Source organism: Osmerus mordax, assembly GCF_038355195.1.
Source record: "Osmerus mordax isolate fOsmMor3 chromosome 15 unlocalized genomic scaffold, fOsmMor3.pri SUPER_15_unloc_1, whole genome shotgun sequence".
In the NCBI taxonomy this organism is placed as follows: Eukaryota; Metazoa; Chordata; class Actinopteri; order Osmeriformes; family Osmeridae; genus Osmerus; species Osmerus mordax.
Window position 1 is genome coordinate 1,453 of NW_027120381.1, and position 12,878 is coordinate 14,330.

At 47.8% G+C, this 12,878-nt stretch overlaps 1 protein-coding gene across 1 annotated transcript; it reads left to right on the forward strand.

Moving 5' to 3' along the window:
* Positions 1-307: 307 nt before the first annotated feature.
* Positions 308-12,534, forward strand: zfhx4 (zinc finger homeobox 4). The gene is made up of 5 exons (XM_067231758.1): positions 308-460; positions 1,322-1,522; positions 2,119-2,239; positions 2,382-7,736; positions 8,207-12,534. Exons 1-5 carry the CDS (start codon positions 308-310, stop codon positions 9,733-9,735), a joined length of 7,359 nt encoding a protein of 2,452 aa, XP_067087859.1. The 3' UTR covers positions 9,736-12,534.
* Positions 12,535-12,878: the final 344 nt, after the last annotated feature.

The window sequence follows — 12,878 nt, forward strand, 5'->3', positions numbered from 1 at the left end:
CCGATTTTTTTTTCTCCCTTTTTTTAAATTTATTTTCTTCTTCTACCACACTTACCTCATGTCCTCAGGGCAGAAATGAGTTAATGTGTGCGAATTTGGATGAGGCCTGTGACGCTGTATGATCTCACTTGTGGCGTTTGTGTGAGATTACCCTCTGAGATTAACTTTCACGTTTGCTTGTATGTGATTGCATCAGGATGTGTGAGGTGTGTCATCACTAAACAAAAACATCACGAACATCCTCTTTCACAATTCCGCTACTGTAAACACTCACAATGGAAATGGTCTCCTATATGAATCTAATCAAATGATCTTTTGTTTTCAAGGGGTTAACAGCATGGGAAAAGAGACTGGAGGACTGACTGCTGCCGGTAAACGTTGCCTGATACAGGAGAAGCAGAACGACAGCCCTCCCAAACGACCCAAGTCTGCTGAAGGAAAAACTTCAGCCAACGAACAGGTAAACTAGGCTAACTGCTAATGCTATCACGCACCCCCTAACGCTAATGCTATGGTTCACTGCTAATGCTATCACACTCCACCACAACACTGACCACGCTTATCATAACCGTCATCCATTAAACTAAGCTAATAGCGAGGCTTATTAGCCCAAAATGCTAAAATTAGCACATTTAGCTTCCTCCCACCATCCAGAAACCGCAAAGGGTTAATCAGAGCGCCTTTGCCTTTCCTGACATCAGCATCAGCTGCTGTGGCTCCATTGTGCTGTGAAGTAGAATACCTGCAGCCGTGATGGAGCTCCCCAGGATGTTTGCATCTCCTTAAATTACATGTGTTTTTAAATTAGATTATGAAGTATTAGCTTGTCTGGTGCAGGCCCCTGAGTGGACGCAAGGATGAGTCATTTCAGAAATGGATTATATTAAGCCAGGTGGAGGGGAGCAGTCATGTTGGGAGTACTCCTTGTAATGAGGGCTAGCCAGAGAGGGAGAGGGAGCACACCTTTGTCATCTGTAATCTCCTGATTAGAAAATCCAACCAATCATGTTTCCTGTAATAAAATTGCATGAGTTGGGGTCTTAAGTGAATTACATGAAGCAGGGCTGATCTACATTTTGTGTGTAAAGTTAAGGGCGGGAGCGTGGGGGGGACTCTAGCTGTCCAATATGTTTAGCTTGGAAGATTCCGTCCGATTATCGAGATGTCGTCGTAAAATATTTTATCCTTAATGGCACAGTCAAGTATTTTAATTAAAAATGTCGGAATAAGTGCAGCTTTTTTTTCTCAAATGTGAAATGAATGTCTGGTGCCTATACAGGCCGTGACTTACCTGAACCCCTCCTCCCCTCCTCTCCTCCAGGTGCAACAGTGCCCCTACTGCACCTACAGCAGCAAGGACGCCAACCGCATGCAGCTGCACATCATGTCCCAGCATTCCGTGCAGCCTGTGATCTGCTGCCCTCTGTGTCAGGACGTCCTGAGCAACAAGATCCACCTGCAGCTGCACCTCACGCACCTGCACAGCGTGGCTCCGGACTGCGTGGAAAAGCTCATCATGACGGTGAGGCAGAAAACTGGAGTTTTGTGTCATAAAGTCAAAACAGGAAGTCTGAGGGGGGGGGGGGGGGTTTCGTTCTTTTGGTGTGTTGAGTCGCGGCCTTGACGCTGCTCGCTCCCTTAAGTCCGTTCTCACCGTGGGTTCTTAACATTTTCTATGTGTTTGTTCTGGTCGAGAACTGAATGCGGGAATAAAAAATGGGAGTCATTTTGTCGAGTGACCAGTCCTCCTCACGGCCCCCTGTCTAGCTCAAGGCTGACACGGAGCAATGCCATAAAAGATTTCCCATGCAGTTATACCGATCCCTGGAGACTACCATCATAAACTTGACAGTTGTCGTCCTCTGAGAAAAAGCAAATTCCGCTTCACAAAATGAGGTCTTTTTATTGGCAACAAGTGGGTTGAATAGTCCACTTCCACAACATGTTTTTGATTTTAGAGATTCACTTCTCAGCGTTCCGATGTTAATCTAGCGTCTGCTTTTTATATTTGTAAGAAATCAGTTACATCATCATCCTAAAATTCGATTTAAAACTTTTATAAATATGTTTTAAGGTTCTCATGTAGACTGACTTTGTACTTTTGTATGGTTTTAATAGGTTGCTGGACCAGACACTTTGATGCCTGGAAACATGATGCATCCCTCAGCTGGACAAGACAAAGCCCTCTCTTTGATGGATTCTTCCACTGGCCTGTCCGATGGGTCTGGAAAGTGCCAAGGTAGGCGGAGCACTTCAACCCATTTCCTAAAGATGTCTTTTTAGGAAAATATTTTAGTTATTCTTAGATGAAATTGCTGTGTGGAGAACATTCAATGCTTTTCTTTCTATACGTTTTCTTAAAATGTTGTATGTTTCCTCAGGTAACAGCTCCAAGGAGGAGACAAACAGTGTTGCTCAAGAGAGGAGTGAACTGGACCTCCTGGGAGATGACCTCAAACCCCCGAAGGAGGCTTCTGAAACCCCAGACTGGAAGAGGGCGAGTGGGGTCGGACAGGACCGCAAGTCCCCCGAGTCCCTCCAGGACCAACTGAGCGAACTCCAGAAGCGTCAGCAGCAGCAGCAGCATCAGCAGCTCTCGGTCTCCGACCGCCACGTCTACAAGTACCGCTGCAACCACTGCAGCCTGGCCTTCAAGACCATGCAGAAACTTCAGATACATTCCCAGTACCACGCCATCAGAGCTGCCACCATGTGCAGCCTCTGCCAGAGGAGCTTCAGGACCTTTCTCGCCCTCCGGAAGCACTTGGAGACCGGACATCCTGAGCTCAGTGAAGCAGAGGTCCAGCAGCTGGTTGGAAGCCTACCGATCAACGGGGACATCTCCGAGAGCGAGGCCAGGGCCTTCGAGGAAGCACACGCCTTCGATCAGGACATGGACAAAGATGAGGAGCTGGACCAGGAGGAAAAGGCCAGCCCAACTGGAAGTGACAGCAGCTCGTTGCTGGACGATATGGGAGCAGAACCCAAACGGACCCTGCCCTTCAGGAAAGGGCCGAACTTCACCATGGAGAAGTTCCTGGATCCATCCCGTCCTTACAAGTGTACAGTGTGCAAGGAATCCTTTACTCAGAAGAACATCCTCCTAGTTCACTACAACTCAGTGTCCCACCTGCACAAGCTGAAGAAGGTTCTCCAAGAGGCATCGAGCCCTGTGCCACAGGAAACCAGCAACAACATCGACAACAAACCATTCAAATGCAATGTTTGTAACGTCGCCTACAGCCAAAGCTCAACTTTGGAGATTCACATGAGGTCCGTGCTCCACCAAACCAAAGCAAGAACAGCCAAAACAGAGACAAGCAACAGCAACAGCAGTGCTGGAAACAGTGGGATCAGTGGTCTGACCCCCGCAAAGAGCCCAGCCCCGTCTGCACAAGGGAACAGCAACAACTCGGACACCGCAAGAAGCGCAACGCCGTCGGCTAACAAAGAAAACACTGTAGAAGCCAAAGAAGCCAACAACAGCAGCAGCTTAAAGCAAACCACAACTACTGACCACGCCCAGTCCGCACAGTCGTCCAGCCTTCAGGCGGCCCAGTCCGCAGCTCAGCTGCAGATGCAGCTTCAGCACGAACTCCAGCAGCAGGCTGCTTTCTTCCAGCCCCAGTTCCTCAACCCGGCTTTCTTCCCCCACTTCCCCATGACCCAGGAGGCCCTGCTGCAGTTCCAACAGCCCCAGTTCCTCTTCCCCTTCTACATCCCCGGGGCAGAGTTCAACCTCAGTCCCGAGCTGGCCTTGCACTCAGCGGCCGCGTTCGGGATGCCCGGCCTCACCGGCTCCTTCCTGGAGGATCTGAAACAGCAGATGCAGCAGCAGCACCAGCTGCAGCAGGCGCAGGCTCAACAGCAGCACCAACAGCAGCAGCAGCAGCAGCAGCAACAACAGCAAGCCTCCCAGTCGCAGCTCCAGCAACAGAAAAACCAGCAGTCCCAGACACACAAAACCAAAATGGAGCCCAGCAGTGTGTCAGTCTCTGAGATCCAGATGTCCAGAGAGGCAGAGGAGCACCTGGAGAAACAGGAGAACAAGGCCAAGATGGAGAATGGAGCTGATGGGAGCAGTGAGGGAGGAAAAGACAACAAAGACGCCAAGAAGCCAAAGTTTTCAGAGCCTTTGATTCCTCCTCCACGTATTGTCTCCGGCGCTAGAGGCAACGCAGCCAAAGCGCTCCTAGAGAACTTCGGGTTCGAGCTCGTCATCCAGTACAACGAGAACAGGCAGAAAAGTCAGAAGAAAAACAAAGAGGGAGAACTGGTAGTGGAGGTGAATAACGATAAGCTGGAGTGTGGTGTGTGTGGAAAGCTTTTCTCCAACATGCTCATTCTGAAGAGCCACCAGGAGCATGTACACGGTCAGTTCTTCCCCTACGGCGAGCTGGAGAAGTTCGCTCAGCAGTACAGAGAAGCTTACGACAAACTTTACCCCATCAACCCCTCCTCACCCGAGACTCCTCCCCCTCCGCCGCCTCCCCCTGCCCCCCCAGCCCCAGTCACAGCTCAGCCTCCCCCCACCTCCATGGCAAAGACCCAGGCCCCATCTCCTTCCCCAACCCAAACCCCACACCAGGTTCCCCAGCCTCAACCAACACCCCCTCCTCCACCTCCCCAGCAGCAAGCTGTACCTCAACAAGTGCAGCTCCCTGTCCCCATGGACCTGCCCCTCTTCTCCCCCCTGATGATGCAGTCTGTCCAGCACCCAGGGTTATCCCATCAGCTGGCCCTTCAACTGCCATCTATGGACTCCCTGTCCTCGGACCTCACACAGCTCTGCCAACAACAGCTGGGTCTCGACCCCAACTTCCTCCGCCAGTCCCAGTTCAAGAGGCCGCGTACTCGCATCACCGATGATCAGCTGAAGATCCTCAGAGCCCACTTCGACATCAACAACTCCCCCAACGAGGAACAGATACAGGAGATGGCCGACAAGTCTGGCCTTCCTCAGAAAGTCATCAAGCACTGGTTCCGCAACACCCTCTTCAAAGAGAGGCAGCGAAGCAAAGACTCCCCCTATAACTTCAACATCCCGCCCATCACAACACTGGAAGACATCAGAATTGAGTCCCAGTACAACACACTGGAGTACTACCGAACTGACGCAACTATGAACAAGAGATCATCCAGGACCAGGTTCACCGATTATCAGCTGAGAGTCCTGCAAGACTTCTTTGACACGAACGCCTACCCGAAGGACGACGAGATCGAACAGCTGTCCACGGTGCTAAACCTTCCCACGCGCGTGATCGTAGTGTGGTTCCAAAACGCCCGCCAAAAAGCCAGGAAGAGCTACGAGAACCAGGCCGACGCGAAAGACGAGAAGAAAGAACTCACCAACGAGCGCTACATCAGAACCACCAACATGCAGTACCAGTGTAAAAAGTGCAACGTCGTGTTTCCGCGCATCTTCGACCTCATCACCCACCAGAAGAAGCTGTGCTACAAGGACGAGGACGAGGAAGGGAATGAGGACAACCATTCTGAGGAGTACATAGATGCTGGCGACCTGGGTCCTAGCAAGCACATGGAGCTACACAAGCCGCCACCCCACGCAGCCTCAACTAGCTCAGGCTCCAGCTCTCCTCTGATGCCCTCTCCTCGACCTAACCTGGGAAAGAGCTCCCCTAAACCAGAACCGCTCTCTGAAACCAAGTCCAAACCGACAGAGACTGCCCCAGCCCCAGTGATAAAACCCCAGTCCGAGCCGAGACCATCCAAGGCGTCCACCCCTCAACCACCCCCTCAGAAGGCCCCTCAACCACAGACGTCCAGGCCTCACTCCCAGCCCCAGTCTGCTGCAGTGCCCTCCAGCCCCCTCTCCTTAGCCCTTTCCTCCCTGACCAACAGCCTTCCACATCAGATGCTTCAGTACCAGTGTGACCAGTGTAAGATCGCATTCCCCACAGTGGAACTCTGGCAGGAACACCAGCACATGCATTTCCTGGCGGCCCAAAACCAGTTCCTCCACTCCCAGTTCCTGGAGAGGCCTATGGATATGCCCTACATGATCTTTGACCCTAACAACCCCCTGATGACCAGTCAGCTGCTGTCAGCTGGACTCTCCCAAATGCCCTCTCAGAGTGTTTCAGGTATGAGCTCTGGCTCGGGCTCCATGAAGAGGAAACTAGATGACAAAGAGGAAAGCTCCAATGACAAAGATTGCAGCATCAGCGCCGAAGAGCAACACAGAGACAAGCGCCTCAGGACCACCATCACGCCTGAGCAACTTGAGATCCTGTACGACAAATACCTACTGGACTCCAACCCTACGCGAAAGATGCTCGATCACATCGCACGCGAGGTTGGCCTGAAGAAAAGAGTGGTGCAGGTGTGGTTTCAGAACACTCGTGCCAGAGAGAGAAAAGGACAGTTCAGAGCTCTGGGACCGTCACAGTCCCACAAGAAATGCCCTTTTTGTAGAGCGCTCTTTAAGGCTAAATCAGCTCTAGATAGCCACATACGCTCCAGACACTGGCACGAGGCCAAGCAGGCTGGCTTCAGTTTGCCCCCTAGCCCAATGATGAACCAAGACAACGAAAGAGGCGAAAGCCCGCAGAAGTATAATTTTTTTGAGTATGCTCAGCTGTCCACCAAGACTGAGCCGAGTGATTATGAGCTACCAGCGGCATCCTCAACCCCGGTCAAACCATCTGAGTCACCGTTAAAAAACTTCTTGAGCCCTTCATCCTTGAAAGCAGAAAACTGTGATGAAACTGAAGGGCTTAACATAAATTCTGCAGAGGCGTCATCTTACGACATCAAGATGGACTTCGACGAGACCTCCTCGATCAACACGGCCATAAGCGACGCCACGACCGGAGACGAGGGAAACAACAACGAAGTCGAGAGCCTCACGTCCAACGGAGGGGACAAGCTGGGGGACAAGAACAACCAGGCCCCGAGCTCGGATGGGGGGGACGACAGGTGCCTCTTCAGCATGGTGAGCCCCTCCCTCAGCTTCTCTGGCAAAGACGGAGACTCCTACTACAGCTACAGAGACGACGAAATGGACGAAATCAACGATCAAAGTGAGTGTTCGAGCCTGGCTGACCCCAGCTCCCCCAGTCCTTTCGGAAACCCTTTCAAATCCGGGAAGGGCAGCTGCAGCGGGGACCGGCCAGGCCACAAGCGTTTCAGGACCCAGATGAGTAACCTCCAGCTCAAGGTCCTCAAGGCCTGCTTCAGTGACTACCGCACGCCCACCATGCAGGAGTGCGAGATGCTCGGCAGCGAGATAGGACTCCCCAAACGCGTGGTGCAGGTGTGGTTCCAAAACGCCCGCGCGAAAGAAAAGAAATTCAAGATAAACATCGGGAAGCCGTTCATGATAAGCCAAGGCTCGCCCGACGGCCCGAGACCCGAGTGCACTCTGTGTTGTGTGAAGTACACCGCCCGGATGTCCATCCGTGACCACATCTTCTCCAAACAGCACATCGCCAAAGTGCAGGAAACCCTGGGCAACCAGGTGGATAGAGAGAAGGACTACCTAGCTCCCACGACTGTCCGTCAGCTGATGGCCCAGCAGGAGTTTGACAGAATGAAGAAGGCAGGGGACGGGCACAGCCCGCTATCCCATCAGCAGAACACATCGGACAGCAACAATGCACTTCATGGCCTCAGCCTGCCATCAGGCTACCCAGGGATCTCTGGCCTGCCACCGGTCCTACTTCCTGGGGTCAACGGGCCATCTTCACTTCCTGTTTTCCCACCCAACACACCTGGTGAGTTAGTATGACACACCGAGTGGGGGAAAAAAAGACTTAAGAATGCTTAGCTTGTTGTTGAACACATGCTTTATATGCATACGTACTCTTGTTTCCTCTCTTCATTCCATATCACTCTGTTGTTGGGGATATTTTGATGATGGGCGTTAGGAATTGTGTAACAGGTGGTACTGCATGCGTGGTCTGCACATCAAACACAAACCTCTCAAAGCAAATGCTTTCATGTAATTGGTTTAATCATGGTATGTTTTTATCCCTTTGTGGTGGGTTTGCTGTATTTATATAATCACATTGATATTTCATAAAGCATGTGACAGCTTCGATCCATAACAAAAAAAAGAAACAAGACAAAAAAAAAGAGTCAATCATAATTACAGCACCTCCATCTTGTCATACAAACAGATTTATTTTCAGTAGTGATTTGAGGGTGGATATTACAGCTTGATTTATATACTACTGTATTTCAGCTTTAGCGGCGCCTGGTGCTGGCATGCTTGGGTTTCCTACACCAGCCACCCCCTCTCCTGCCATGTCTCTCAGCACTACCCCAACCAAGACTCTTCTGCAGACTCCTCCACCTCCACCTCCTCCTCCTCCTCCTCCTCCTCCTGTTCCCTCCACACCTTTGACAGCAGTTAATCATACTGAGCAGCACCGCAAAGACCCAGAGAGAGACAGCAGGAATAGCAGCAGCAGCAGCAGCAAGAGAGCAGGGGAGAAGCCTCCACAGACCAAGACCAAGGAAAGGGAAGCAGAGAACGTCGCTCGGTCGGGGACCCCCAGCGCGGCCAGGAAGAGGGATAAACCATCTCCAGCAGGGAAACCAGGAAGTGAGGGTTCATTGGACGCAGCTCAGCTGCAAGCTCTTCAGAACGCCCTCGCCGCAAGCGACCCAAGCTCCTTCCTGGGTGGCCAGTTCCTGCCTTACTTCCTACCAGGGTTCTCCAACTGTTTTTCACCCCAGCTGCCCAGGGGGGTCCAGGCTGGGGGATATTTCCCCCCACTGTGCGGGATGGAGAACCTGTTTCCTTTTGGCCCGGCCGCAGTCCCACAAGCAGGCATGGCTGGTCTCTCCCCCACCGCTCTCCTGCAGCAGTACCAGCAGTACCAGCAGTCCCTCCAGGATTCGATGCAGAAGCCACAGAAGCAGAAACCAACTCCTGTGAAGTCATCCCAGAGTGCACAGAGCAACGCCAACTCCTTCAAACCAAAACAAGCTGTGCAAGCGAAGGATGACTACAACAAAGGCTCTTCGACGGAAAGCACAAGAGAAGAACCGAAAACGGATACCAAAAGTACTACAGACTTTCCAGACGCTTCTATCGTACCGTCCGTCAAGCATGAGTTTATATGCAGGAAGTGCCAGATGATTTTTGCGGACGAAGATTCAGTGGTTCGTCATCAGAAGTCCTACTGTTACTTCGGACATCCTTTTACCGATCCGCAAGAGACAGTGCTTCGGAAGGCGGTGAGCAAGTTCACCTGCGTCGCCTGCAACGTGGTTGTTAACGGAAAAGAGGCGCTCGGCCAACACCTTCAGTCCAGCTTGCACAAAGAGAAAACAATCAAACAAGCAATGAGAAATGCCAAAGAGCATACTAGATTATTACCTCACTCTGTCTGCTCCCCTCCTCCTAACACCACATCTACCTCACAGTCTGCAGCTTCGTCTAATAACACCTTTCCTCATCTCTCTCGCTTGTCCATGAAGTCCTGGCCAAACGTCCTTTTCCAGGCAACAGCCCGAAAAGCTGCTTCTTCTCCCTCTGCTTCTCCTCCCCCCCCCCTCTCCTCACCTTCAACGGTTACCTCAACTTCCTGCAGCACCTCAGGGGTTCCGACCTCACTACCCGCCGAGAGTTGTTCAGATGAGTCTGACAATGAGCTTAGCCAGAAGCTGGATGACTTAGATAACTCGTTGGAAGCCAAGGCTAAGCCGGCCTCTGGCCTAGACGCTAGCTTCAGTAGTATCAGAATGGATATGTTCAGTGTGTAGGAGTGGAAAAAAAAGGATCCCTTGCTTAAAGAAAAAAAAATAAGACTTTAAACTGCAGTTCCAAAGTTTCTCTTAACCCAAAAAAATTACAGTACCAAATGATTGACTCAGGATTGTTTTTCCCATATTGATATGCTGGCAAGATATTGATTGATTTTTGTTATGGACAGAACTGTTGCAGATGCTTGACTGAGCTTATATTGTATACAAAAACACGGAGTAGGAAAAGATCCCACAGGCTCCTTTCGGGGGAGCTTGTTTCAAGCCAAAAACTCTCACGATAGCAAATTGCACCTCAGCTGGATTGCTTTCCAAATGCTAGCATGTACTGTATGGGAGGATGGTCCCCACCCCTCAAAGAGAATCTCTCTTAGTTTAGATAGGTGTAATTCAGTAGCTTTAAATTCTCAGGTCAGAACATAACATTTCTCATTTGTTAAAGCAGCAACAAGCCTGGGTACACTCGGCTTCTAACCAAAACATGTCAAGCTTTATCGGACGCATTTTCTTGATGTGTGTAGGGTACCAAGAGACAATATTACTGTTACAATGAACGATGTGCATATCCTTTTAGTTCTTGCCCTACAAAGACAGTATGTTTTCGCCACTGAGGGACTTTAGGATGGTGATCAGTAACGTGTGTGATGCCCCTGTGTTTGCCAGTTTGTACTACAGCAAGCTGTGTCTATTTCCGACTCCCTTTTTCTTGTAGAATATACTGATCTGTGCCAACTCTTACCTTCTTACTTTTGATCTCTGCTCACACCCTTTTCTGGAGAGGTAATAACTCTAGTTTTGATAGACTCTGGAGGAGTATGTGAATAATAAGACATTTTTCATTTGTGAATTGCTGTACTGATACGGTACCTGCTTGTGTCTGGACTATAGTGCACTTATTTCAGTTTTTGTTTTATTTTTTTTATATTATTATTTCTGTAGGCCATTTGTTAATTTAATAGACTTTTTTTTTGTCTGTTTGTTTTAATTATTGTTTGTGTTTATTGCAGCAGCATATTGTTCACAATTGTTAGAGGATTGATGCCTAATGATCCAGAGACCTATTTATCAATTGGTGCATCCATGAAAGTAGTACTGTATACTTGAAACTATTAAGGTACAAGTTGGTCAAAATGTTTTGTAAGTAAAAAAAAAAAAAAAAGGTATGAATATTTGCTCTTCGCTAGCAAATATGCTGCTTTAAAAATGGGGACTACAGCATTTGTTTTGTATAAAGAAACACTTTCCTTGTGCTTGTAGACTGACTACAGTGTTACACCTATACACTGCCATTTAGTGCATAGGATTTTGTCCTCCATCTCTCCTGGCAAATCTGTCGATCTGTCACGAGAAGAAAACATTTTGCTTTATACACGTATCGTAGTCATTCAAACATTACAAAGTATTACCTTACAATAACGTTTTGCTGCTACTATGTCATGTTATTTTTGCTCGCCATAAATTCTCAACTTTCTACCAGACAGATTACTGACCCCATGAATTGCTTTGCTTCACTTTTTCTAATTTTTATCACTTTTTGTTTCGGTTATTTTGCTGTGGAACTTAAATGAATGTGAAGGCTGTCAAAGGGTGTTCAATTTTTAAGGATCACTTTCTAGTTTGGTAAGGTAAGCAAATGTGATTCATTCCAAAGTAACAGAAGGCTATTTGTATGAAAGAAGAAGGGTTGTGAACAAAGAAGGCTAAGCTGTTGTATATATTCGTAGTTGGCTGTGCATGGTACAAATTTATTAATATGAAGAAATGCTAAAATGTATTGCTTTTGGTATTTCCTATTCTGAGATGAGCAAGTAGCATGTAATGCAACTGTTTGACAGGTTAAATCAAATCATGCTTAGTTTTTGTTTTAAATGATGAAATCAAGTAACATTTCCTCTGCCATTTATTATTGTACAGGTGTTTTCTTTTCGTTTTACCGCAGAAATGTCAGTTTTTAATTCTCTTTTACGTGTGAACTTTTTAAATGTTCTTATTTGGATTTTTAGTATTTTAACATTTACTTTAATCCTGAAGACACTTTTCGATTGTGTTTCACGAGAGACATCCTGGCCTGCTAAGGTGCAGTTCTGCCGTTGTACAAACACAAGCAAACAGTCCTGATTCCAAAGGCTCCCACAACCTGGCTTTCTGCCTTTTCCCCCACTATGTGGCTCAGCATTGCAAGACTGAACTGTCAGCTAGCATCACTCGCTACGATGTTAGCATCAGACAGAATGCTTCCCACACTAAGGACTGGTAAAAGCTAACAAACCAACAAATGGATGGTCCAATAATATAACTGTACATAAATATTGCAACTGCACAGCAGCCAAAAAAAGAAAAAAAAAGTACCTTTTTAAAACGGATGGATTGTGTCATGCTTTGAGGACAGCCTTCAAAAGGTTGAAATTGGAATTGTTCTTCTGGATGTCAAAGGGATTTTCACGGCGCAATCATATCCTACACAATATGTACTCTCAACATCTGGGTTACATCGGAAATGCACCCTGGGGTTTTAATAAGAGGAGGCCCCTATGGCTGAAACTTTAAATAAACTAAACCAAAAATGTTATTGATGTTTTATATATAGAGTAGTCGCATTAGTTTTTGTTACTGTAATGTTTGAGGTCTCAACTGTACCATACCACGGTAATTACATGGTTTTGAAACCTTTTTTTATTTTGTCACAGACCTGTTGTCATAGTTGAAATGGCGTTTATTGTAGATGGTATTTGAACAACTTCTGGAAATAGTTCATTAAGTATGTTTGTTGCTCATTGTTGTGATACATTAAAAACTGTATCTGCAAACAATGTCTTGTTTCTGTCATCAAAACAAATTCATTCACTTCTTTTATATTTCTTTCTTTCTTTATATATCAATATATATGTTACCAATATGTCTTTTCATATAAGAATCATGATATCACAAATCCGTATTTACATAAGGCTCTAAGAATTATTTATGCTTTGTATTTTCATATAGAATTTACAGTGCATCAACCACTTCAATTAGTTACTACTTATCGCTCCACAAAATTGTGTAGTTTAAACATGAAACCTGAATCCTGAATTGGAATGTACGTATTTTTCACAAACTCAATTTCCCGTTTGAATGCCGAAGATGTCGGTGCCGTTCACACTACA

What these genes read in the sequence shown, in the direction of transcription:
- zfhx4 (XM_067231758.1), top strand. Translation starts at nt 308, where the DNA reads ATGATCTTTTGTTTTCAAGGGGTTAACAGCATGGGAAAAGAGACTGGA. An exon ending in TGGAAAAGCTCATCATGACG is followed by an intron (nt 1,523 to 2,118) that starts GTGAGGCAGAAA and finishes TGGTTTTAATAG; the next exon opens with GTTGCTGGACCAGACACTTT. An exon ending in TTTCCCACCCAACACACCTG is followed by an intron (nt 7,737 to 8,206) that starts GTGAGTTAGTAT and finishes ACTGTATTTCAG; the next exon opens with CTTTAGCGGCGCCTGGTGCT.